Source organism: Nycticebus coucang, chromosome 13 (genome assembly GCF_027406575.1).
Source record: "Nycticebus coucang isolate mNycCou1 chromosome 13, mNycCou1.pri, whole genome shotgun sequence".
Classification (NCBI taxonomy): Eukaryota; Metazoa; Chordata; class Mammalia; order Primates; family Lorisidae; genus Nycticebus; species Nycticebus coucang.
In genome coordinates this window covers 98,018,391-98,045,083 of record NC_069792.1, presented here as the reverse complement: position 1 = coordinate 98,045,083, position 26,693 = coordinate 98,018,391, and the positions used below count along the sequence as shown (strand labels likewise).

Sequence of the window (26,693 nt, the reverse complement as noted above, 5' to 3'; positions counted from 1 at the left end):
CTCACGTGTCCTACCCACCGCTTCTCTCACCCCTGCAGGTTGCAAAACCGTCCATTACGACCTGGTCTTCCTCCTGGACACCTCCTCCAGCGTGGGCAGGGCGGACTTTGAGAAGGTGCGGCAGTGGGTAGCCAACCTGGTGGACACCTTCGAGGTGGGCCCCGACCGCACCCGCGTGGGGGTTGTGCGCTACAGCGACCAGCCCACCACGGCGTTCGAGCTGGGCCACTTCGGGTCGCGTGAGGCGGTCAAGGCGGCCGCGCGGCGCATCCCATACCACGGCGGGAACACCAACACGGGCGACGCGCTGCGCTACATCACCGCCCGCAGCTTCTCGGCGCGCGCCGGCGGCCGCCCCGGGGACCGCGCCTTCAAGCAGGTGGCCATTCTGCTGACCGACGGCCGCAGCCAGGACCTGGTGCTGGACGCTGCGGCCGCCGCCCACCGTGCCGGCATCCGCCTGTTCGCCGTGGGCGTGGGCGCGGCGCTGAAGGAGGAGCTGGACGAGATCGCCTCGGAGCCCACGTCCGCCCACGTCTTCCACGTGTCCGACTTCGACGCCATCGACAAGATCCGCGGCAAGCTGAGGCGGCGCCTGTGCGAGAGTGAGTGCGCTGCGGGCAGCTGCCGGCCGCCCGTGGTGGGGCAGTGCAGGGGGAGGCCCGCGGGCGGCAGAGGTAGAGGCCGCCGTCCCCCTTCCTGGTTCACCTGCACAGCGAACCCTGTAGCCCGCCCACTTCTGGTGGGACGTGCCTGTCACCTCCCTTCCTGAGGCGGAGGGGGCGGCAGAGGGAGAAGGGGCTCCCAACCTGCGGCTGAGATCCTGGGCCGCTCCACCTCGCAGTCTCTGCTCTGTGTCTGTGGGAGGGGACCATCCTCCACGTGCTGCCTGGAACTGTTGAAATGAGAGCCGGTGCACACAAACGCCCCGGGACGAGCCTGGCACTAGCAGGGTCTCCACGGGTTTATGGTGAGAGATCACACAAGGAAATGGGCACATAGAGTCAGCCGTTTAGAGATGGTCAGGGGCTGTTTATCCCAGAGGCCACTGCTGTGACCTGGTCCCCTTGGAGATAACCCTCCGTCTCTTAACTTATTTGCCTGGAATTTGCTGGTTATGCCTGGGGATGGGGGGAGGGGAGGCAGGGCGCTCTGACCTGGAAGTCTGACCTCCAGGGTCCTAGTGGGGTCACTCTGAGGACGGCCCTCTGTCCAGGATGGGAAGGAGGAGTCGGTTACTCATAACTCTGTCTCTAGCTTCTGCATCTGCCCATTGGATTGAGGTGACATTTGTCCTTCTTGGGTCACAAAAGGATTAGCACTGGCAAGTAACTTTCCCTTCCAGGACCAGCAGGGGCTGTGCTGTGAGGCAGGTGGGGGCTGGGAGCAGAGTCTTGGCCTCTCCCCATGCTTGTTATTGCTGGGCATGGAGCTGCTCCCAGGGTGACACCTTGGCCAGGGAGGGGAAGGACTTCAGGCAGAGATTTTCAACCAGTGTGCCCTGAGAGAATCTTGGGTGGGCTGCAAAAAATTTTAAAGACCATTAATTAAATTATTTTAGAAAGAAGTTCAAAGCACAGTAACCTTATTCTTTTTTCTTACTCTTTTTTTTGATCAGCGTAATTTAAGTGTGCCAGGGAAGTTTAACTGTAGGTTCAAGTGTGTCCTGAGATGAAAAGGTTGAAAAACACTGCCTCAGGGGCTCAGGGCAGTGGGGAGCCGTGGGTGGGTGGGGGTAGCTGCCTATGACTCAGCAGGGTCCAGTCAGTCCTGGGATGGGCCCCGGCTTCAGGCTGGGGAGAGCACAGCTGAGCCATTCCCAGGATTGGGATAGCTCAGGGCTTCTGTACTGCGACAGGGCTCTTGTCTCTGCATCAACTCTTTTAATCTCTACTTATTTACTCAAGAGGTACTTATTGGGCATCTACTTTTTGTGTGGCTTTATGCCAATTTCTAAAGTTATAGAAAAAGAGAAGATACAGCACCTGCCTTCTGGGGGCTCATAGTCTAGAAGGCAGATGCATAAGACAGGAATGTGATACCGTGAGGGTGAACTTGAATACAGGTGCAGGCACAGTCTCGTGGGCTGGGTCCTGAGTTTGCTGGTGAGGCTGAGAACGAGGGGGCGCTTCCCGGAGGAGATGGCACTTAGGCCATTTAGAAGGACCAGCATGGGTGAGATGGCAGGGGACTGAAGGGTGCCACAGCACTGTCAGTGAACTATAATGGGCCCGTGTGCCAGGGTTTCAGGAAGGGAGTGGGGGGTGCTGGCTCTTGCCAGATTGCCAGGGTCCCCATAAAGGAGGTTTTGTGTGCTGAGGTGAGACCACTGGAGAGTTTTACGCAGGTGCATGGTACATTCAGAGGCCCCTGGGTAATGGAATTCTGCTAGACAGCAAGAGAAAGGGAGGCTCTTCACAAAACTGCCTGGGGACTCCGAGCATGGCTGACTGAGGAGGAAGCTGATGCCAGAGGGCACACTGGGATCTTAGCAGTTGGCCAGAGAGGGGATGGGGCCAGGCTGGGAGGGAACTGAGAGGTTCAGCCCAAGCAGGGCTGGGGCTCTGGGGTTGACTAGGTGCACCCTGATCACAAGTCTAGGCTGTCAAGATCCAGCCACAGGGTCACAGTCCCAGCCAAGAGACAGAAATCCAGTGTGGTGGCTGGACAGAAACTCCCGCTGTCATCCCAGCAGGCCTTGCTGCAGGCCAGGGAGCAGGCTTGCTTCCAGACCTACCCGCTAGCTGTATGCCGTCCTGCCAGCCTTGGTCCTGACTGGGTCTGAATTTCAACAGGGCTGAGTCTGGACTTTGAAGCTTCTCTGTGCTTAGGAGACAGCTCTGGCAATGGCAGAGACAACCCCAGAGAGATTAAGTTCCCAGGACGTGCTACACAGTTAACAGAGGCAGGGCAGGGGGCAGACCCCAGGCTTCAGCCCCCACACACCAGCCTCCTCCCGCTGGGCCTCTAGAACCCAGCTTCACCATCACTGACCCTGCTTCTAAGTCAGTGATGAGACTTCAGAGCACAATAGAAAACTCCCCTCAGTGACTGTAGGAAAAAAGCAGATTTGTTGTCACTTTCAACTGAAAAATCCAGAGGGCAAGTGGCTTTCCATGGTGACACCAGGCCCCTGACAGTTTCTCCCTTTCTTGTTTCCTCTGCGTTGGTGTTAACCCTATTCTGAAAGACCCATCTGGGTGCCTGGGGTACACAGGTTTCAGCGAGGTGACATTGATCAAGGTTCTGTTCAGGTAAGGGTTAGATCAATGAGGGATACTGAGGCATACAGGAAATGGCACCGGGAGAGGCAGGAAGTGTGCAACCAGAATCCACCGGGGCTGGGGTGGGGTGGCCCTGTGGGACCCTCACTGCTGGAGGCACACAGCCCCTGCCAGGCCATGGCAACAGACAGAGAGGGAACAAGAAGCAAGCCCCTTCCCACCTTCTTCTCTTTTGTGACCATCACCTCCCATTAGCCTGAACCCCGTCTCATACCAGCCAACAAAGGGGCATCCTGATTCACAGTGGCCAGCAGGGCTGGGAGCAGGGCAGAGAAGGAGAGCGTGGTCTTGCTGGGGAAACCTGGGGATGCTAATGCAAGGCTCAGAGTCTCAGAACCAGTATGCACACTGTCCAGGGAGAGACTGTCACCCAGCAGGCCTGGGCCTCAGTCTGATTGGACGGAGCAGGTCATGTAGCCTGGGAGTGGAAATAGTTGAGTATGCTGGGCCTAAACCTAGACCTTGTCTCATGTTTGGGACAGGAGTTAGTTACTGCCTCAACTCCCTCAAGGGAAACTGGTGGGGTGGGGGCGTTACCCAAATAAAGGGAAACCAGTGCTGGCCACCCCAGTCTGCACATGAGTTCATGGTGACAGCATCAAGAAAAACCAAGACTCTCTACAGCCAGGCTTCTCCAAATGCCTACGAAAGAAGCAAGATTTAAGTTAACACTCAGTCATTTGAAGGGAATCGGGTTTTATAAGTACAGCTGTGAGATGAAGAGGGCCTTGTCTATTCTGGTGACAAACAAGATGAAATCCCTTCACAAGGGCCTCAATTAGAAACAAAGCAAATAAAATAGAAGAGCTAACAGTAGCATATTAGATGACAGCAAGCTAAGATTAAATCAAGGAGCATCACAAAATTCAAACACCGGAAATGTCTTTGTTCGTAGAAGATTCCTCAGGAGCCCTTCTGAAGAGGAGCTTCAGATTGATGATCCAGAAAATCATGGATTGACACTAGCAGGTTTTTTTATGGGATGATCATTCAGTTTGATCCAAACCATTTGATTTTTATTTCAGGCATTCAACAATTATATATTATAGCAGCCTTTAGATTTGGATCTAAGCCATTCCTTCATTCAACAACCATGCATTGTATCAAACCTTCAATCAGTTGGATCACTCAATCAGTGGATTCATTCATTCCTCTGACAAACACACACCAGGTGATTCCTCTGGGCACAGGCCAGGTGCCCAGGGTGCAGTAATGGGTCTGGAATTCTCTTTGTCCTTAAGAAACTCTTGTCTGCTTGGTGTAGCAGGAATGTGGCAGCCAGTTACACAATTGAGTGTGTAATTTTATAGGTATCTTGGTTCGTGTGTCCGTCTTCATGCACTAGGTTGTGGCTTCACAAGTCTGTTCCCTGTGGCACCTCTGTGTCCAGAGCAGAGCCTAGAACTATGAACTCCTACATATTGTTTGAAGGATATCAAGGGCAGTGGCCTGACAGCTAATTCTGTGCTTGCTCCGGTGATGTGCACATTAGGAATAGTTGGGCATCTATCTATTTCGCCCCCACAACTGCCAGTCTGAAATCGTAACCAACAATAACTGAAATTTCTAATGCATTCATATTTTGGTGAGCAGAGACAAATGGTTAGATTTTGAAGTTTGTTGCCGGTCTAGGCGAGGCAGTTTGGCTAGAATAGGCTGAATCATGCCCAAAATTTCACCTCCAGAGGGATGAGGTGGTGCACACCGGTAGTCCCTGCTACTTGAGTGGGAGGCTGAGGCAGAAGGACCACTTGAGGCCAGGAGTTCTAGATCTCCTTGGGCAACACAGCGAGAGTCTGTGTCTAAAGGGAAACAAACAAAACCTCACCTTCCTCCTAGGGTGAGACAGATGGGGGGAAGAAGAGCCCTGACTGGACTCTAGTCCAGATGGCCGGGATGGAGGGAGTCTGTTGTTTGCTGACACCTCATGTTGACTGTACTTGGCATCGCATCGTCCCACTCTGTCTCCATCCAGCCTGGTGAGGTGGTGTTGACACTGACATTTTACACGGGGGACACAGATGTTCTGGCCTGTACCATCCAACACGTGTGGCTGTTGAGCCCTGGCAATGGGGTTGGACCAAAGTGAGATGTGACACAGTGTGACATACACACTGGAATTTTAGTAGAAAGTATAACAAGGAATATTTTAGAGAATCTGGAAAAGAAAATGAAACATGTCATGAATATTTTTATATTTATCACTCATTGAAATGATCATACTTTGGAAAATTAGTGTTAAATACAACATAATAGTAAAATAAATTTCTCCTGTTTTTTTTTTTTTTAATGAAAACATAACATTACATATGTGGTTCCCATTTTTGTTTGCCTGTAGCTTCCCTAGAGGTAAAATGATAGCTATAGATGCATCTGGCAGCCGCTGAGGTGGGTGGGGTGTAAGAGCCGTGGGTGGTGAATCTCTAGTTCTTGGTCCTTGGACTCGTTATTATCTGCATAATTTTTGGCACATTGCCTGATTTCCATGAATCTTAGCTTTCTCATGAATCTTAAATAAACATCATTTCTGTGCCCTGTCATGTATAGCAGAGCCCCAAATAACATGAACAGCGAGCTTACTGGATAACAGCCATCTCCCCTCCTCTCTCTCCCCTCTCTTTCCTCCTCTCCTCTTATGGTGTGGAGCTGGCCATGATAAACTGAACTCTGGTGGCTTCCCAAACCCGCGCACTTCCCATCTAGCTTGGCCACAGGAAGGAGGAAGGGCAAACGTGAGGGCAGCCGGCTCCCAGGGGCTACCTCTACAGGGGAGCCTGGGTCCAGAGCCAAAGCACAGAGAGGGAGGGGTCAGTGCTCAGGGTGGGGACTGTGAGCAGAGGCTGACCTGGTCTGGAAGCCCAACTGAGAATGACCAGTGGGCAGGGAAGGGTGTGGCCTGAAAACAGGAACAGGTCTAGGGTTGGGCTGAGTTTCTCTTAGGGTGGCCATAGCAGAAGCCCCTCCCAAATGTTCCTGGGCCCCCTGTGGGCCTTTCCCATCCTGTTTCTTAGGTCCCCAGGAGACTTTCCTTCCACATTCTTCTACAAGCAGTGTTCGAATTCTACTGCCTAAGTCACGACTACAAATAGGATAAGTTGTGCTGGTAGTTTATCTGCATCTCACACACTTCTGGCTGCATGCTCACGCACATCAGGGTCAGTGTGTGCAGCACTCCAAGGTTGGAGCCTGCACAGTGAAGCTTCTAATTCGTCAGTGAGATGAACTCAGAGGATTAGAGAACTTGAGCTGCTGCCCAGAGAGGGCCCAGCCGGCAAGCCTCAGAGTGGGAGTTTCTCCTGGGTGCTCTTGACACCAGGTCCTGAGTCCTTACTGGGAAGTTATGATATTTAGGAAGTATCTTCAAATCCATCATTTCATTGCCGTCTCACTGCTTAGCCCCTTTAAGTGTGTTTTCTTCCTATTTTATGGCTGGTGACCCTGAGACGCTGGGTGGGGAGAAGGGCTAAGTTTCCTATCCAGGGTTCCAGGACATAGGTGATGGACTGTTCACTCAGCCAAGATCTGCTGCCTGAGCATGTGAATCCTTCCCCCCTCTCCCGGCCTGTGCCCTAGCATGGAGGGCTACAGTGTGTGCAGGACATGTGTGTCCCCTGTGCTTCTGTGACCTGGCTGGGTGTCTCATGCAGAGCCCTCCCTGTGCAGTGCCTAGCAGGGGCCTGGCTCACAATAATGTAATCCTGTCTTTTAGCTTTTGGGACTGGGGCTGTCACCATGTAAATGACTTAAGCTAACGTGAAGAAATCATTATCTGCTTTTATAAATGAGGGTATAATGCAGGTTTGTTAGCGGAGTAGCACGGGCAGCAGCACTTCAGGCATCATGCCCTCTGTGACCTTGGCAGTGGCCTCCCCTAAGGTCTGCTCTAGGGCTGGGGGCTCAGTGTCCTCTTGGCCTTGGGCACGTCAGGGTGTCGGCTCTTGCTTCCCTATAGCCTGACAGAGGTCCCCACAGGACTCAATCTCAGCCTCAGCTTCGTGCAATGAGGGGCGGAGGGTGCGGATGGGGCTCAACCCAGAGAATCAGCTGTAATTAAGAGCTTTCTCCACCCGAGGCACTGTGCTGCCCACAAAAAACCTTTATTTAGCTTATTGGGCCACTGTGAGTGAGTCTGTGGAATGCTGGCCACAGCTGAGGCCTCCACCTACTTCTATTTTGGGGATACTCTATGGCGGCCCCTTCTCCCTGTCCCTACAGGAAGGGAGCCCTTTGGTGAATCCTGTCTTTTAGCTTTTGGGCATTTGGGCAGGGATTTTGGTCAAGACTGGGGGAGAGGAGGAGCCCGGGCCAGGCCTCAGGGTGCTTTTCTCAATCCTAGCTCATGACCTTCCCCTAATCTCTCTTTCCCCTTGTGTTCACACACTGCTACGCTGCTGTTCTGATGAGAGTTTTGACTACTGAATGCTCTACTTTTCAGATAGACCAATTATTAAGTCACTTAAAAATCCATTTTGCACTTTTGTAATGAAAAGTAAAAAGTAAATCACACAACTTATTCACATAATTGGGAGGGACTAAAGAAACATTTATAGATGACATATTGCAACAGGGGTTATTTTTATACACTTGCTATGTATTCCTGGGTTATTTTTTCCGTGTGCATTTATCCGGCCCTGTCATATACTAGGCATTTTCTGAGTCAGGAGGGCTACAGGACATACATGACACTACTTTTAGGGTGACACTTTCCAGAAAGGAAATAAAGGCAGCCAGGCAGTGGGCAAGCTAATTGCCTACAGTGGTGAGGCAGAAGGTCAGCCAGGCATGTGACCTGGGCAGTTCAGCCAGGGAGGTGAGTGGAAGGCCTCTTTGAGTAGAGCAAGATCCTTGCACTTAGAATGGCCAGAAACAGCCTTGTAAGCCATGATTCATAGGCTGAGAGTTCCAGGCCCAGAGAACAGTGAAGGCAAAGGGTCCTAAGTCCAGGTTGGGGCGGGGAGATGGGCCACGAGGGAGTGTGCTCAGCAGGGGTGTGTGGCTGTCCCATTTGTAGGAGGCAGAACTTGAGCTTGGCTCTGTGGCTTTCTCTCCCAGGCTCACACAGTTAGGGTGGGGTCCGGGTGAGCCAGAAGCAGAGTCCACGCTGTGATCATCTTCCCTTTGAAGACACAGCCCAGGAGGCCCTGGGGGAGGGCTTGCTGGCTAGCTGCTGGCAGCTCCGGGTGGCGTGTGTGGACTGGGAAATTCTTAGGCAGCCCCTCCCTCTGAAGAGAGTCTTGTAAAGCCATAAAAGAGGTACAGCCCTGCTGGTGGCATTGTCCCCTGGGGCCATGCCTTCCTGACTATACTCTTGCTCTGTCCCCACAGAGTAAGAGTAAACTCAGGATGCACACAGCTCCGTGTGCACACAGGACACACACACCCCCAGTGCACACACAGCACACGCCACACATGCATTTCACACATACCACACACATGCACACACATCACATCCCACATGCACACACGTCACATACGACGCACATCACCTGCCACGTGAGTACACATTACACACATACACCCCCATGTACACACACATACCACACACATGCCCCACGGACACACCACACGAGCACGGACACACACGTCTGGGGGCATGTATGTGATGGGGCCACACAGTGACCCGCCCTGCTGTTCCCTCTGGATGGACCCGCAGCCCAGGGGGGAGGGAGCAGGCGGCAGCGGCAGCTGTGGGTTGCGAGCCGCCACGTCAATGCCTGTGGCTTGGCACTTGGACCACGTCAGCTTCCAGCAGCAATTCGTTCTGGGCCCTTCTTCCTTAAAGGTCACTGGGAGTTCCTCGTGGGAGAACTTACTAGGATTGAGGTCACCCAGTGGAAATGGTTAATTGAATTATTTAATTGCAATTATGTGCTGTAAAATTTTAGGTGAAAATTATTGAAAGTGGTGGAAAACTAAAACCTACTCATCATTTATTTATTTTTAATTTGTGTGCCTCAAGGAAGAAAAATACTGTCCTGACTCTGCACAGTGAGACCCAAGCCTGGAGATGACTCTGGAAACCCCTTGGTTACTGTCCTGCCTAACTCCTGTCTCTGCCTAAAACTATATAACCCACGTTTTAGAGCCACAGGAGCTTGTTCAACATGAATGCCTGTGCCTTGGGCTCATCACAGAGCTGCTGTGCAGCTCTCGCACAGCACATTCTCTAGGACAGATGTATCTCGTTTGGCTGTGAGACCCTGCACCACAATCTCTGTCATTCCCAGTTTGATTCTTCATTCTGCTTCTAGGTGGTGGTTGATGATGACACCGCAATGTGGGAACTTCTTCTTCTTCTTCTTCTTTTTTTTTTTTAGAGACAGAGTCTCACTTTATCATCCTCAGTAGAGTGCTCTGACATCACAGCTCACAGCAACCTCCAACTCCTGGGTTTAGGCAATTCTCTTGCCTCAGCCTCCCGAGTAGCTGGGACTACAGGCACCTGCCACAACGCCAGGCTATTTTGTTGTTGCAGTTTGGCCGGGGCTGGGTTTGAACCCATCACCCTCGGTATATGGGGCCAGTGCCCTACTCACTGAGCCACAGGTGCCGACCGCGGGAACTTCTTATACTGAGCACTTTACCTGCCTGTGAATTTGCTGGAGGTGGATTTCTAGTGTCTGGGAATTACTCAGTGCACCTTGCAGAGAACATGAGGACCTAGTGCGCTGGTGCTGGAAGGTGCTTGTATGATGATGGCCCTGAGCCCACACCCATACTGTGTACATTTACACACACGCACAATTTATTCACCTATATATGAATGTTTACATATCTATATATAACACCAGTAAAGTGAGCTAATAAGTACCTTTTACTGAAGGACAGTGTTTCTGAACATTTTTATTATTATCCCCAAAGAAGCTTGTGTAAACATTTTTTAAATTGCACCCCTTATTTGAAATTGAGATGCCACACACATACCATGTACACCTGTGCACGCTGATGGGCAGGCCTGGGAGGGCCCAGGTGTGAATGCAGGGCTGACTGGACCTGGAACCCTGCCTTCTCTCCCTCAGGGCCTGGGCCTTGATGGCAATGGCTCAGCGGGTGGACTTGGACTAAAAGTTTGCACGAATCCAAGCTTCTCTGTTTGTTTTGACAGATCATTCTCTAGAACTTTAATTTTCCCTGTAGTGAAGACAATACTGCTACTATTTGATTTCTGGAACAGAGAGCACAGGCACAGGAATGCTCTCTTTGTGGCTGGTGCCCCAGCACATTAACTCTTGTTACCAGCATTGCAAAGACCACTGGGCTGGTATCAGAAGGGTGAGGGTCTGAGCTGCTTGTCCCGGGGAAGTGAGTCAAGAGGAGCCTAGACCCTTCTCTGTCGTGACATATCTACAGGGAACTGGTCTGTTCAGGAAGGAAGAAGTCCTGTGATCTGATGTGTCGGACCACCAATGACAGCTCACAGGCCAGACCCAGGCTGCCATCAGTTTTTTGTAAATTACATTTTATTAGAATTTCCACATTGTCTTTGGTGGTTCCTTTCACACTGGAATGTCAAGTTGAGTAGTTGCAACGGAGACCACGTGGACCAAGGGCTGGGGTATTTACTGTCTGGTCCTTTCTATAGAAGTTTGCTGCCTCCTGATTCTGTGTTTGGATGTGATGACTGAGAATCTAGTTGCTGCCACTACCGAGGGCCCCTGGGACATGTGTGATGGGGCCTCGGTTTCCTCGCTGGAGAGTGGAGGTGGGGCTCCATTTTAGAGGCCTCCTTGACCCTTCCCTTCTATGCCTCGGTTGGCATCATGTATGACCAGCTGCCCCCTCTGTGTGACATCAAATTACAGCTTTCCTCTGCCTGTCATTTTAAGGACTGCTCTCATGTTCTTGACACATTCTTATGTTCCTTATACCCCCTGCTCTTGGACATGGATTTGTGCCTCTGTGAGACTAGATGGGGTTGGAGGTCAGGTAAGAATCTGCACACTCCCCTTACTACCGCTCGGCTATGGGGACTTGTGCCAACCATGTCACTCTGTCCCTGGCCACATCCCTAGTAAAGAGCAGACTGTGCCCACACAGCTGTGAGGATCTCACTCACTGTGGTCATGCTGTGCCCAAGTGTCCCAACTCCTGGAGGTCTCTAACTGTGCATTTCACATGGTGGTTTTAGTTTTGAGTTGATAAAGGGATAAACTATAGTGGCTGCCACCAAATTGGCAGTTGCAGAAAGTATGTATACAAGGACGCTCTCTATATAAATATGTCTCTTTATAAATATACAAGTATATAATTAAATTCACGGCGAAATTCTGCATTTCTGAGCAGCTCTGACGTCCTGCAGCTAACCCCGTCCTGGCTGAACTTGTCTTACACTTGTCAGAGAGAGGGTGGGGACCCAGAGTTACCCTCTGTCTCAGAGCTTTTCTGGAGATGTGGTTGACTAATTGCAATGCTTCCAATACAACCTTACACTTCGGGGAAGACTTGAGGGAGGACAAGTGTCAAACCTGGGTGTTTTAGTGACTTGTTTTATAGTGAAATATGTGTCTTGTCTCTGATTACATTGACTCTGGCTTCTTTGAATTTACCCGCACACAAACACACGCACAAATGCACATGTAGACACACTCACAGATACACAAGTGTGCTGCCTCACAGGCACCTGTGCGCGCACACACACACACACGCCCTGCACGCCCCCGCATTTACAGGTACACAGAGGCTCACCTACATGAGCACACACATACAACACTAAGCCTGGAAAGGGTTGTTCAGGGCAACAAAGACGCCTTCCTTTTGTCCCTCACCCTGGAACAGTCTCCTGAAAAAAAAAAGTAACTTCACTAAAACTCTGCGTGTTCTTTTTGAGTGTCTGTCCGCGCCTGTGTAGTACCGACTCCCATTTTCTGGAAATCAGACCTGTCAATTTTGCTTGATTTGGTTTCAGACACACAGGATGTGTGCTTTCAGGATGTCTGCTTGTTTATTTATAAAAGGTTCTTACTGACATCAGTCTAACAACAGGCGTGAGAGTGAATGGCCATGGAGGGGGAGCCAATTAGAGGAGCTCGCCGGTGCTGCCCTGGGGGAGTCTGGCAGGCAGGCTGCTCGGGGCCTCTTTTGGGGTGAGCCCTGGCACCCTCGGCACCTGCTAGTGTGTGTGTCTGTTGCAGACATCTTCTGTCTTGGACCCCAAAACCAGGAGCACAGAGACCCTTCCTGCCTTGTACTCAGGTTGGGCGGAGAGTGACACACTCCTGGTCTGGGAAGGGCTGAGCTGGTCGATGTGAGGCCATGGCGTGCAGCTGAGCACCCTTGCCCATCACCTCTGTGCGTCTGGGCTGAGCGAGCTGGGCCAGACCATGCTGCACTTGCTGATCTGCCCTCACCATGAGTAGCCCGGGGCGGGGAACGCAGGAGGCCTGCATACTGCATGTGTTGCTGTCTGTAACTGAGAGGCCAAGTGTAAAAGGTGCCCTAGAAAGTATGTTCTCTCTTCCTTATTGATGAATACACCTGTGTGACACGTGGGAGGCAGGTTTGAACTCAGAATCCCTGGATTCCTTAAAGTGCCATGGAAAGATATGGTGGCCCAATCCCCAGTCCCCAACCTGCAGCTGGCCGTCTCCTCCTCACAGCCGCTGCTTGGTCTCGCCCCAGGGACGGCATCGTGGGCATGTGTAGGAACACCCTGATGGGAGGAGCAAGCTCTGTCCACAAGCCCACGGATACCTGGCCAGGGGACCCTAGGAGTGGCTCAGTCCACTCTCTGGAGAATAGATTGACAATGAAGCTGTACTTTTGGAAGCAGGTTCAGGCTGTTGGGGCAGGGAAGCTCTGGAGTGTGGTCTAGACCAGTGTTTCAACTTTTTGGCTTACAGCATACTTGAATCTACAGTTAAACTTCTGTGGCACACTTAAATTATGTTGATCAAGAAAAAAAAAAGAGTGAAAAAGGAAGAATATGCCTACAGTGCTTTGAACTTCTTTGGAAAATAATTTAATTAAATACCTTTAAAAAACCTTTGAGGCACACCTAAGATCCTCTTGTGGCACACCAGTTGAAAATCACTGGTGTAGAAGATGGGCCTGGGGTCTGAGTGGGCTCAGTCCCTGTCCCTTCTTCCTCCTCTGTGCGTCAGGCCCAGAGAAGGACCTTGAGCCTCATTCTGGGTCCAAGGATGGCACTACCGTCTGTTTTCACTTTTGGGGGGCAGGAAAAAAATGAAGTTGGAAGAATAGAATTTTTGAAATCCTGTAGATGTAGTTGTAAACATTACTCTGCTGTGTACTAACTCTGTGGATTTGGACTCAAGACATATCTGCAGTTTCCTTGTCTAGAAAATAGCACACCCAGTTCTCCCCCATGGGCACATGGCAAAGGTTCGCTGAGAAATAGTTATCTGTACATTATCATTCTCCACTTCAGAGAAGGGTTGACAAGAGCCCAGAGATAGCAGACTCGTGGCGGAAAGCCACAGGAGGCAGCCCCCTTCCTGGAGCCCGGTGACTCCCGGCACCCATTCTGGAGTGCATTCTCCCCCCACCACTGTCCCCCGTGCACGATGTCCTCCCAGGAAGGGAAGATGCTCCTTCCTGGAGCAGGAACACTGCTTAGCACTGCTTCCTGTGTGTCGGGACTCAGGCCGAACAGACTGCAGGGACTTCAATCCACTTGCCCCAGCCCCACCGCCAACATGGAAAAGGGGTGCTCTGGGGTGAGGGGGTGCTGCACGGGCAAGAGTCAGCCTCTTCACTTTGCTCCCTGTGCACTTGACAGGAGAGGCCTCCCTCGGGGAGGGACCGTTAGAGATGTCTCGTTGGCAACCCCGGCTCAGCAACAGATTATTTCATTTTCTAGTACAGCCTGGGCCACACCTTATATCATTAGGCAGCAGGGCTTGGGTGCAGGATGTCCAGGGCCTCCTGGTCCACAGGGTTTTCTTGATCGGAAGCCACAAATGGCCTTAAGCATCTACAAAGAAAGAAATGAGAAGCCAGTAACCTGCAGTGAGGTCTGTTAAAATCTGGGTTAGGAGAGGATTTTATTTTATCTTTGAAAACATCTCGGCCGGGTGCAGTGGCTTACTCCTGCAATCTCAGCACTCTGGGAGGCTCCGACGGGTATATTACCTGAGCTCAGGCATTCTAGACCACCTTGAGCAAGAGTGAGCTCCCATCTCTACTAAAAATAGAAAAACTAGCCAGGCGTGGTAGCAGATGCCTATAGTTCCAGCTACTCAGGAGACTGAGGCAGGAGGATCACTTGGGCCCAAGGGTTTAAGGTGAGCTGTGCTGTGAGCTATGACACCGTGGCACTCTACCCAGAGCCACAGAGTAGAGACTTGTCTCAGTTAAGACAAGAAAAAAGTTAACTCTGAGGCCTGGCGGTTTATGTCATGCTTAAACACTTGGAAGATGAGGCTGAGGGGCTGGGTTTGAATTCCTGTGTTGCCTTCATTATCTCTTTACTTACTGGTCAACCTTGAATGTTCAGTTTCGGTGTCTGTAATGTGGGTGCAACAAACCGCCGTTACCTGAGGATGAGACGCACGGACCTATAAATAGTGTGCGGCGTGGTGCCTCTCGGCACCCATTCATGGCGCCAGCATGTGTCCCCTCTTTTCTGATGGATGCCCCCGTGTCTTTGAGGCTGTCCTGTGAGCCCTCTGACTCAGTTTCCCATCTGAAACATGGGATGGTCAAGGAAAATCCTTTCTAGGTTTGCTGCAGTCATGTTATTCCTTGGTCCAGGAAATGTCACTATGAGTGGGAGACTCCACAGCTCTCATGACAAACCAGTGGGGAGGCTGGCACGCTCAGTTAAGGAGGGCCGTTAGAGCTGCGAGCTGTGAGAAGGCTCCGTGGAACATATCCAAGGGGGAGAGGGTAAGAAAAACAAGAAGGAAGGGCTGTGCTCAGCTCAGGTGGTCAGGGGACCCCTCCAAGGACACAGCTGGGCAAAGGGCGAGGACAGAGTGAAGGGGCGGTCAGGACTGGCCTCAGCAGGACTGCTGGAAACTTTTTGAGTAAAGGCAGGTGCATGGTGAGGGAGGGCGGCGTGGGCAGAGGCTATGTTTGGAGGTGTCCTGGCCATGGAGAAAATGTGGCGTGTTTTTCTGAGTTGAATGGGAACCCCTTGAAGAGTTTGTTTTGTTTCATTTTAAGCTGTGCAGTGAAGGACAGGAAGCCTTTGGAAGATGGGACATGTCTTAGCATCTTATGCCGTGTCTACCGTCTGCCCTCTGACCGAGGAGAGCGGCATGCCCTCTTCATGTGGCACGTCCGCCTTGCTGTCAGGTGGGACTTGCCTTGTTGTTCGGGCACAGAGAAACAAGGAAGGCCCTGAGTGGCGACAGTGAGTGCAGGTGAGGTGGGTGCAGAGCAAGTGTGGCAGCTGTCCCTGTGGCCTCACTTCGGAACTGGTCATGGACACAGCAGTGTCTGAGTGCTGGCCCCACGTCAGTGCAGGGACTGGCTGGGACTGCAATACACAGACAGTGCGCACCTTGTGTGCCGTTTCCCTCCGAACCGACCCGTGAGCAGGGGCCAGCACGTGGTGCAGGGGGGCACTTTGGGTGCCTCCAGCCGGTCCTTTTTCTGAGCACTGAGGACAGACATGATTTGTGCACAGATAAGGAGTGACTTAGGGTCGGTGCTGGGACCAGGTCCGGTCGTCTGCGCCTTCTTCATGGTGTGCCCTCCCTTCTCTGGTCCTGCTTTCGTGGGGGAAGTCCCATCCCTCCAGGGACTCAGGGTCTTGTCAGCCCTCCTCTGGATTCCTGTGATAGAGTTTCAATTTGTCACTCCTCTGTCCTCGGCCGTCTCCTTCTACTCAGAGTCCATGTAGGGAAAGTGGCTTATTTTTCTCTCATCACTTGCAGGCTGGCTCGGCATCTGTCCCACCAAGACCCCAAGCTGCCCGTGAGGTCCTGGGGGTCTCCACTACTCGTATCCAATCCTGCAGCAGCTCAGGGGTCAGAGGTGATGGACTGACTGGCAGACTAGGTGTGGGCAGATGCTTTGCTTGGAGTCCATGGTCGGAATCTCCAGGGGAGAAGGAGGTCCCGGGTCTGTGTGCCACGTGGGTGTGGTCAGCACTACTCTGGAGCTCCCTGCAGTTTCTCACCTCCCGGCCCCGCTGAGGCCCTGAAGGGCAGGTGTTGGGAGTTTGGTTTGGATCCTAGAGTTGAGCACATTGGCTCTGGAAAGATGGTGGACCCTGCACACTTAAAGCGCAAGGCCCCCTCCCTTAAGGGGCAAACAGAACAGAGGTAGAAAGGAAAGAGCCTAAACAGATGTCTGACTACATTGAACTGTTGACATTAGGACCCAGGACTGTGAACTTGAATCAAAGGTAGGGGAGGTTTTACTTTTATAGCACTAGAAGCCATGTGCTATTATTCCCAGGAAAATTTTCCCATAAAACCCCCTGTATCTGCGGAAGTGTGTGAAGCTGCATCCCTCAGCAGGTGTCGCCCCGGGCTTGACATTCTGGAAGGAGGGGTGGGTGGCACCTGTGGTAGGGGTCTGGGCCCAGACTGGCTGTGTGTGGGGGTCTCACTGTGAGGCATGTCCTCTTTATGGTCATCCGACTCCTTGTCTGCGGAGTCAGAGGACAAAAGCACAGCGTCATTCGAATGTTCTCCTGATCGTGGTCTGGTTCTACATTGTCGGATGTTAATTCCAGAAACAAGTGCCTTTCTCTTTTGTCCCTTGCAGCTCCCTCTGCTGTCAGCTTTCCCTCCCTGTCCACCTGCAGCTGACAGACTTTTGGGAGGGGATGGCAGAAGCTTCTACACCCACAAACTGGCTGTTCCCCTTAGCCCCAGGCGCCTCCTATGTAAAATGAGAAGATGGAGACAGGAGCCACACAGGCCGCAGTGTCTGGTTAGGGCAAGTGACGGTGTGGGCACCTGAGAATCCTGGGAGGGCAGGTGGGCTGTACTTCAAGTCCTGCGTGGCGCTGCCTGGCCCTCATACCTGAGGGGGACAGAGCTGTGGGGAGCCGTGAGTTTGGGCACCATCGTGAAGCTGGGCGGGTACCTCTGGGAGAGGAGGGGGCAAGCCAGAAGTGGGCAGTGGGTCAGCAGAGCAAAGCAGGGTGGGTGTGGGCAGAGGACAGGGCCAGCCTGGATAGGAAGGACAGAAAGGGTCTGAATACCAGGCAGGAGGGAGACAGAGAGGATGACTGAGACCTCCCACCAAAGAGAGGGGCCCAGGGTGGAGTGGGGGAGAGGGGATGGAGATGTACAGCCAGACCCACAGTCTGCTGTCCTGGGTCAGCCATGGGCAGGGGACCAGCCCCGCAGGCCTGGCTTTGCCTCCCGACACTGGGCCTGTGGGTCAGAGCTCTCATGCTTGCCAGGCTGGGGCCCTTTGCCTTGTCGGGAATGTGTCACTGGCAGCATGCCCTAGAAGGCTCTAGCAGGCAGGGACTCACTGAGCCATCCTGAAGTGCATCCCACAGGCCACTCACACAAAAGCTCCTCACTTCCTTTCTCTGTTACTGTCTTCCAAGGTCAGGACCCCCACTGTAGAAATAGCCAAATGCATTCACGTACACGGTCCCACACACATGCCTACTCGTGTCACCCTGAAGGTACACACACATGTGGCATTGCACCTGCGTCTCTGCCATGGGTGCCGGGCACGGCTGCAGCCTGCAGAGCTGCCAAGCCTCCAAGTCTGGTCACCCATTCATAGTAACTTCCGGAGCTGGAATGAGCAGGCCTGTCCTGAAGGCTCTGCCCAAGGCCGCCTCCTCTGCAAGTCCTCGCCCCCAGCCCCACTTCCCAGCTTGGAGCTCCTTTGGTTGTGTCCCTGCCTTGTTTAAAGTCTCCATCAAAGAATCCAAAACTCTGCCTTCCTGAGCTGTACCTGGCTCCCAATGCCACCTCCTCCATAGGATCCAGGGCCCAAGCAGGGATCTAAGGTCCCCGCTGCCCCTCTCTCCTGCCAGTAGGCAACTCAGGGCTAGGTCAGAGACTGTGGGCGGGGGCAGGTGGAGATGCTGAGGCTGCCCAGCTCACGCGTGGGGCTGGAGCTTCTCTGGGCAGTGGATTGGTGTTGCTCATGGACCCTAATGTGTACAATTGGGCTGATTCATAATAGACCCCCCTGCCACAGCTTTCTGAGAGGATTCCATGGCGTGGCCTGCATAGTGGGCAGGAGCTCCTTGTTTGTGGGGAGTATTTAGGAGCAACTGGACAGGGCTTATGAGTAGAAAAATAGGTGGCTTCAAGAAGGGGGTTCTCATGGCTTTGAGAACCATGGCACTATCGTGGGTAAGGGGTCTGCTACACTGAACCCAGGAGAAGGTGCAAAATCAGGAGGAACCCAGGTGTACCCCCTCGGCTCCAGCCCCATGCAGTGGTAGTCAGAACACAGGGGCAAATGCCAGCTCTGCTGCCTACCCGCCCTGTGACCTCGGACAAGGAATTTTGCCTCCCTGTGGTTGAATTTCCTCAGATATTCCAAATAAACAAACAATAGTAATAATCCCCACCTCATGGGACTATTGGAAAGATTAAATGAATTGATATTTGTAAAGTGTATCAAAACGCGATTGTCACATAAACAGTGCTATGTGAGCATAGCACCTGTGAGCTCAGCACCACACCACCATATTGGGCATTTCTTATTTCCTTTCATCTATCCTTATCAAAACCCTGAGAGCTGGGTAGCTTCTTATTTTACAAATAGGGAAACTGAGGCTCAGAAGACAGCTGGAGTTCACCCAAGGTCACACATTAAGTTACCAGAGCCAGTCCCTTGACTGAAAGTCATCTGAGTAGACCTATTCTCCCTTTCATTGTCACCACCACCTGCATCACATCATCACCACCACCAATGTCACCATTACCTCCATCACCTCCACTATCACCACCACCATTGTCACCATTACCTTCACCATCACTACCACCATCATCGCCACCATCACCATCATCACCACCATTACCATCACTACCACCATCACCACCACCACTACCATCATCACCACCAATGTCACCATTACCTCCATCACCACCACTATCACCACCACCATTGTCACCATTTTCTTTACCATCACTACCACCATCACCACCACCATCACCATCACCACTATTACCATCACTATCACCATCACCACCACCACCATCACTACCATCATCACCACCAATGTCACCACTACTCCACTATCACCACCATCACCATCACTACCATCATCACCAACAATGTCACCACTACTCCACCATCACCACCACTACCATCATCACCACCAATGTCACCACTACCTCCATCACCACCACTATCACCACCACCATCACCACCACCATTGTCACCATTACCTTTACCATCACTACCACCATCATCACCACCATCACCATCGCCATCACCACCACCACCACCATCACTACCATCATCACCACCAATGTCACCACTACTCCGCCATCAGCACCACTACCATCATCACCACTACCATCATCACCACCAATGTCACCACTACTCCACCATCACCACCATCATCACCATTACCATCATCACCAGCATGTCACCACTACCTCCACCATTACTATCACTACCACCATCACCACCACTATCACCACCACCATTGTCACCACTACCTTCACCATCACCATTACTACCACCATCATCACCACTATTACTATCACCATCACCACATCATCACCACTATTACCACCACCACCATTACTACCACCATCATTGTTATAAAAAACTAACACCACCATCATCATCACCACTATCATTATCATGATTACCACCATCATCCCCAGTACTATCACCACTATCTCCAGCATCACCACCACTATCACCACCACCATCACCACCACCATCATCACAACTACTACCATCACCACCACCATTACCACCACCATCATTATAACCACTAGCACCACCACCATCATCACCACTATCATTATCATCATTACCACCATCATCCCCACTACTATCACCACTACCTCCACCATCACTATCATCATCATCATCATCACCATCATCATCACAATCATCACAACGTCTACCAAGCTTCTCTGGGAAGAAAAAGGCAGCAGAATCTGATGGGGTCTGGGAGGACCAGACTTGAGCAGAAAGTCTCTACTTACCCCTGAAATAAGGATAGACCAAGTGCGAGAGATAAATTCCCTGAGAGCTCCAAAAGTGCCATTTCTCATTGGTGATCACCAGTCATGACAGTGTGTGCCCAGAAGGCCAGAGGGGATATGCGGTGGGAAGGACCTCAACCCCTGTGGTTTGAGTAGACATGGGTTTGAATCCTGCTTCTGCCCCTTCCTGGAAGAGAAACTAGGAGCAGGCCTTTCAACCCTTTGAGCCTTAGTTAATGTGTAAATTGGGAATAACAAAATCCTCAGGAAGGCTGTTGGGAGAATTGAATAATAAAATCCACAGGCATGTGAGCTTCCTGAGGGCAGGGATTCTCTTCTGCTCCCTGTGGCCTCTCTAGCACCTGGGCAGTGGTCATGCCCCAGCAGAGGGTAGATCCTCAGGACATGCTTGTTCTTGTCCTCACTCCTCCATGATTATAACTTCCCAACAGAGCAGGAGTGCCCTATGGTCCCTATGGCACATTACCTCTTTCACTGCCTGCCATTAGCCTGTGATCACACTCTAGGACCTTCATCCCTGTCACCATCTGCTATGTGAATGTCTCCCACATCTACTCATTAAGGGTTTTTCTGGGTCCCCAGGACCCTTGGTTGGCAGAAGGGTCATTCAGCCTGGCACTGGTCTTGCTGTTTCCCTTTTCAAGTTGACCATCCACACAGCACTTGCTGTTGTGCAAAGATGGGAGATTTTGGCTGGCATTCTGGATCTTGATTATGCATCTGTTACTTTGGGACAGTCACTTAATTTTGTGAACCTCCATCTTCTGGGAAAATCAGAAGACCAGCTGGAGTAATCAGAATATGCTGGGTGTATTGAGCGGCATTCAGTAACTGATAATTCCTTTTCTTTTTCTTTTCCTTGCTGAACCACCACCTTTAACCAAAATATTGGAAGGTATTGTTCAACACTGTTCAGTTCCTTGGAATTGTGAGCTTGTTGGTTTCAAGATGAACCAGGTAAAAGTCAGTCCACGTCCCTCACAGGCCACCCGCAATGTGGACACAGAGTCATTATCATCTCTCTAATGTTCTTGTTGAACATAATTTTTCAATCATTCCAAGAGAGAGACTCTTGTGAAGCAAAGAGACCTGTTGTGGAGGCTTCTGGGAATAGATGTGAAGGTGTGTTTTCCTGTCATTTCCTCCCCTTAACTCCCTGGTCATTTGTTACTAGAGGACGTGTAGATGGACAATTCAGACCATCCCTGAAATTAGAAGCTGGGGAATGAAGTCTGGTGTTGCTGTGGTCACTGTCTCTGCTGACTCCCCTTACTGTCCTGCCATTCTCCCCGAACCTACTCTAGTGAGGCCTTCACCCCATCACTCAGGGTACCACCTGTATGGAGCCAAATCCCACAATAAATGCTGTCCTCTTCTTATCGGACGTTGGTGCTGGATGTGATTCTGTGGCCTCTTCCCTGATGCTTAAAATGCTCCCCATCTGTGACCTCCAGACCTCTCTCCCCGGTTCCCTCCTCCCTCACTGGCCACCCTGTTTCAGGCTCTTTGACAGGTCACTGTTGACCTCCCCATGTGACAATGTTGGAGACCCTGGGGTCTAGTTTGCTGACCTCTTTTCTTCTCTCTACCTCTGAAGGATCTCACCCACTCCACAACAACTTCCACATTAAAATCTGAAATCTGTAAGTGGGTATGTAGCTTAGGTTGCTGCCCACAGAGCTACCAGATATCTCTATTATAAAATGCCTAGAACTGGGCTCCTGTTTGAGGGCTTGGTCTCCCAGCTGTGTGGGATGCAGTGTTCTCTGTCCCAGATGTTCCACATCTAATCTTCCACCAAGCTTGCCCTGCCTGCTTTCAAGACAAGTCCAAGGTCTGGCTACCTCCCCATCATCATCCTTTTCCTTCCCGTGGGGCCCTGCAGTGGCCTCATTACTGGTCTGTCTCCCCTGGCCCTAGCACAACCAGGGCCTCCGTAGCAGCCTGTCAACCCCACCCCAGCCCTGAGCCCCCTTCATCTCACTGCTGCTCTTCCCTGTACTGACCGTCCCCTGCTGTGTGTCCACGCTCCTCCCCACCAGACCCTAGTCTGGACCTCCCATGGGTCACTCTCTTCCTTCCTGCCTATACCCTCACCTCCCCCTCCTAGCCCAGTAGACACCCCACTCTTGCAGCCACCTGTGACGCTAGCCTCTCATCTACCCTGCCTCAACACGTCCCCTGCTAGCATCTTAAATGTCTGGGAGACCTCAGCACCTCATTTGATCAATGTCTATCTTTTCCACTGGATGGCAGGTCCCTGAGGACAGGGAGTTGTCATTTTGCTCATTATTTTCCTTCCCAGGATCAGTTCAGGGCCAGGTGCATGGTAGGAGTTCCATTCATTAAACATGAAGGGAAGGGAGGTTTGGTCCTAATGCTCTGCTGGCTTCCATACCAAGAGCTCTGCTGCCCCTAGGGTCCTCTGTAATACACCTCCCATTCCTCCTTCACTGTCCTAAAGAAGTTTCCTCACAGTCTTTGGTGACACCTGCTGGTGCCTGGTCCAAGGGCCATTCCCCAGGAGGGAAATGAGGTGGAGGGAACTCTGGGACTGGGAGGTTAGAAATCAGAGATGAGGGGTGGCAAGGGGAAGGCTATATGTGGCTCTCCCTGGGCAGTAGCTGTCATGGCCCCTGCTGCTTCCCATCTTCAGTCACATCTACTCTCACATGCCTGGGCAGAGAGGTCTCTTCATTGTCCTAGGCCATGAGGCTCCCCCTGGCCTGGTGTCCTCCAGTTTCCCTCCTCTGCTCCCTCCCACCTTGGAGCTTGGCACTACCCTTCCCACTCTTCCCAGTTCCACTTCTGTGCTCTCAGCTCAGATCTCATTCTCCCTAGAGGCCTTCCCAGGGTCCATCCAATGCCTTCCTCCCCTTGTGCCACAGCACGGGCCAGTTGCTTCCATGCGTTGGGCTCTGTGTTGCTCCATGTTGCTCTCTGCCCATTGCACCACCAGGAAAGGAGCCACTTAGCCTGTGTACTCACGGGCTATGCCTACTCATACCGGCCATATGTGCCAGGTACTGGGCAGACGTGTGTTGGCTGAATGAATGAATCAATGAATGGGCACTTACTGTCCAGAACGTCCCATCCACCATCCCATTTGATCTTTAGGACAGGTGTGGGTGGGGGAAAACATAAACTCTCATCTCTACTTTTGGGTTTGGAAACAGACACAGATGGGGTAATGGGCGTGAGAGAGATCTGTCTACTCCAGAGCTCCCTCCCATCATCTTGGGACCCAGAGTTCCTGTCTCTGGCCTGACCTGATTTCAGTTTTTCCTCAAGCCAACACATAGCCCTTGTCTGGCTAGGAGAGGACATGGCCCTGGCAGGGCCGCACTCCAGTCACTATTTCTTCCTCACACTGCACTGGCTCTTCCTGAGATGGGCACAGAGGGGAAGGACAGAGATGACCCTGGTCTTGGGAACCAGTATTTGCAGCTGTCAGTGGGGCCAGGGGATTTTTCTTGCTAGCAATATTTTCTTTCCAAATATTTTACCAGACTTCCTCTAAACACATAAACACCCCCATAAAATACTTGGCACCCTGTCCATGCCCTCTCTCTAGCCCAGAGGAGCTGGGAGATGTGGACAGACAAGCCAGGGGATCTGGAGCTCTTTGGGAGGCAGCTGTAGATCATATCCTTTGACCTAGAGGAGAAATGCAAGCCAAGAATCTCTAGAAAGTTCCAGAACAGGTGGTGGAGGTGTAACTGGGCATAAGAACCCAATGTTGGGCCCCTGGGTCATCTCCTTTCTATCTTCTCACACGATCTACTTCCTTGATCTGAGATGTAGTCAATTATATTCCCTTTTTTGAAACTAGGAAGGCTATTAATTCACCTATAAATTATGGATAACTGTAGCTACCTTGCAGGATCCTGGGCAGGATTAAATGAAAGCATGTGTGTGACTGTGACCCACTGTAACCTTTCAGTAGTTGGCTGGTTGTTTATTGCTTGTCACACCAAGGAGCTTTCCAGTGATGAGATGTGTGAATAGTGGTTGGGAGCGCAGATGCCCCAGTCTGACTCCCTTGGCTCTGTTCTCACTTCTGCCACTTGTTAGCCATGTGATGTTGGGTAGATTACTTTCTGAGAAGTAATCTGAGACTCAGCTTCCTCTCATGTAAACAAATGGATCCTACAGGTGCAGAGAGAGGAAGACCCTTGTACAAATCAAGACTGTTCAAAGGTAGGATGGACTTCAGGAGGTGGCCAGCTGACCATCTGCGGGCATAGGCTTTGGAGACAGACTTGAATCTATATTGAGCAGTGACCTTGGGTAGCCCTTGGAGTGGCTGCAACATGCAGTGAGGAAGAACTGGGTCCTGGAGCCATTGTGCTGACTTTGCCTTTGCTAGTTGTGTGGCCTTGGGCATGTGACTGACTTCTTTATGCCTTTCTTTCGACATCTGTAAATAACAGCACCTACCCTGTGAAGTTGTGGTGAGGATTTGATTAAATGTTCTAATGTATTCAACATGTGTGAAACAATGTCTGGTGCACAGCAAGCCACCCACATGTGTCTGGTGGTCACAGAGATAACCACATCCCCCCAGCAGAGCTGTGAAGAGCCTCAGAAGCCATCAGCACACATGCTGGCTGAGTACCTAGACGTGTGGGCACTGGGTCCCTAGGAGCCACAGTGATTGTAATGCTCATTAACTTTAGCCCTAGGGCTTTGTGGCTGACTCAGTGTCTGCTACCTCCCTAAAGTGGGATATGTGGCTGGTTCTCTGGCTGGCCTTGGTGCAGCAGAGGGACTGGGCTATGTGTCTGCTGGGCATTTGATTTATTTCTCTCCTCCTCCACCTCTTGCCCTGCCCACATGGATGTCATACATCTTGTCTGTGGTCAGCTGCACTCAGCGGTGGCAGGCATGATGAGGTGATGGATGAGCATGGATCGCTTCCTGTCTGGTACCCAGCGGGCCTGTCCCAGCATCCTTCCCTGGCTTCTACTGGTCCTGCTGATCTCTTAGTCTAGGGCCACCATCTCTCATCTTACTTGTTAGATTAGAGTAGCATTTGTTCAAATACAGACACTCCTCCTATCTGGTGTGTTTCTTCTCTCAGGCCCAGTTTTTATATCTGAGTGATACTAACAAAATCTGCCTTCTAGGAGGGTTGTTATAGGTTAAATCCAAAGCCAGGTAACTGGCACACAGTAATTGCAGGCACTTTCTTTTCCCATCTGGAGAAATTCTTGGCTGATACCGAGGGTAGGGCTTAGCTGTGTTCTGGAGACAGAACCGTGGGTGTGTCAGCACAAAGCCCAAGGACCTCAGAGACCAGCCTGTGCAAACCCTCCCCTTCCCCAAATAGGCAGACACACAGGCCCCTGTTGCCATTTGGTAATGAAGACAAGTAAGTGGAAGTGTTTTCCAGAAAGTTTGCAGTAAATACTGGTGTTTCCCTTTAGAATGGGAACTCTGATCAGCCGGTAGGCTCCTGGTGAAACAGAACCCAGGCTGTGGGAGGAGATATCTCTTTCCCTGGCAGAAATCTAGACTGTGCTAGTTGCTTAAAGAGTGAAGAAAAATGACTGTGAAGGATAGACAAGAAGTGAACTCCAAGAGGACAATGTCTTTGTAATCGGAAATGTTTGTTTTTGTATTCTCACACTTTGAAAAAGGAAAATCAACCATCAAAGAACAAATTAAATAATCATCTTGCTTCTTAAGAATTCATCCTCTCCTTAATTCTAGAACTTCTTCCTTTTTGACCTCGAAGGATGGCCTGAGAAATCCATATATGTTGGGATATCGAGGGTAACTTGATCTGTCAGGGTTTCCTTTACCAGGAAATAATACTGTCCCTGTTCTCCACCCCCTCATGCATTGTGCTCAGACGTCTGGAAAGGGAATCTGCTTTCCAGGTCTCTACCTTGGCTTGCCAAGGCAGACAGACTGGAATGGACTCAATGAAGAAACTCAGCTGCAGTGGCTTAAACAAAGAGAAGGTTGCTTTTCTTAATCTTTTCACCCTTTCAACTCTTAGGCTTTGGAGTTTCTGGTTTTAGAATTCCTATTCTTCTGATTCTCCTGGATAGTCTGGCAGACTTTATGTCCCACATTCAGGGGAGAAAGAAAGGAAACGAAGCTTGCCCACCCTATCCACCTATCTATCCTTACGTCAGGAAAACCAAAAGCCTTTTACGTTTCTCCCTTCCCCCATCCACACAGCAAACTTCTTTTATTTGTTTCCTCATCAAGATCAGGGTCTCATGTCCATCCCTAATTGCAAGAGAATCTGGAAAGTTAGGGAACAGAATAACCACCACTGGCATAAACCAACCAGCCACAGGTTTTTTTC

General features: G+C 51.3%; 1 protein-coding gene across 4 annotated transcripts in view; it reads left to right on the top strand.

Annotated features, from left to right (window-relative positions):
* Positions 1 to 26,693, top strand: part of COL22A1 (collagen type XXII alpha 1 chain) — a 269,693-nt gene that overhangs the window by 29,228 nt on the left and 213,772 nt on the right. For all 4 annotated transcript variants that reach the window (XR_008373874.1, XM_053559196.1, XM_053559195.1 and 1 more), the window contains exon 3: positions 39 to 605. Coding sequence is in view for 3 of the 4 variants with exons in the window: in XM_053559196.1 (XP_053415171.1) it covers positions 39 to 605 (567 nt within the window). In the remaining variant the exon portion in view is untranslated. The remainder of the gene's footprint in view (positions 1 to 38; positions 606 to 26,693) is intronic.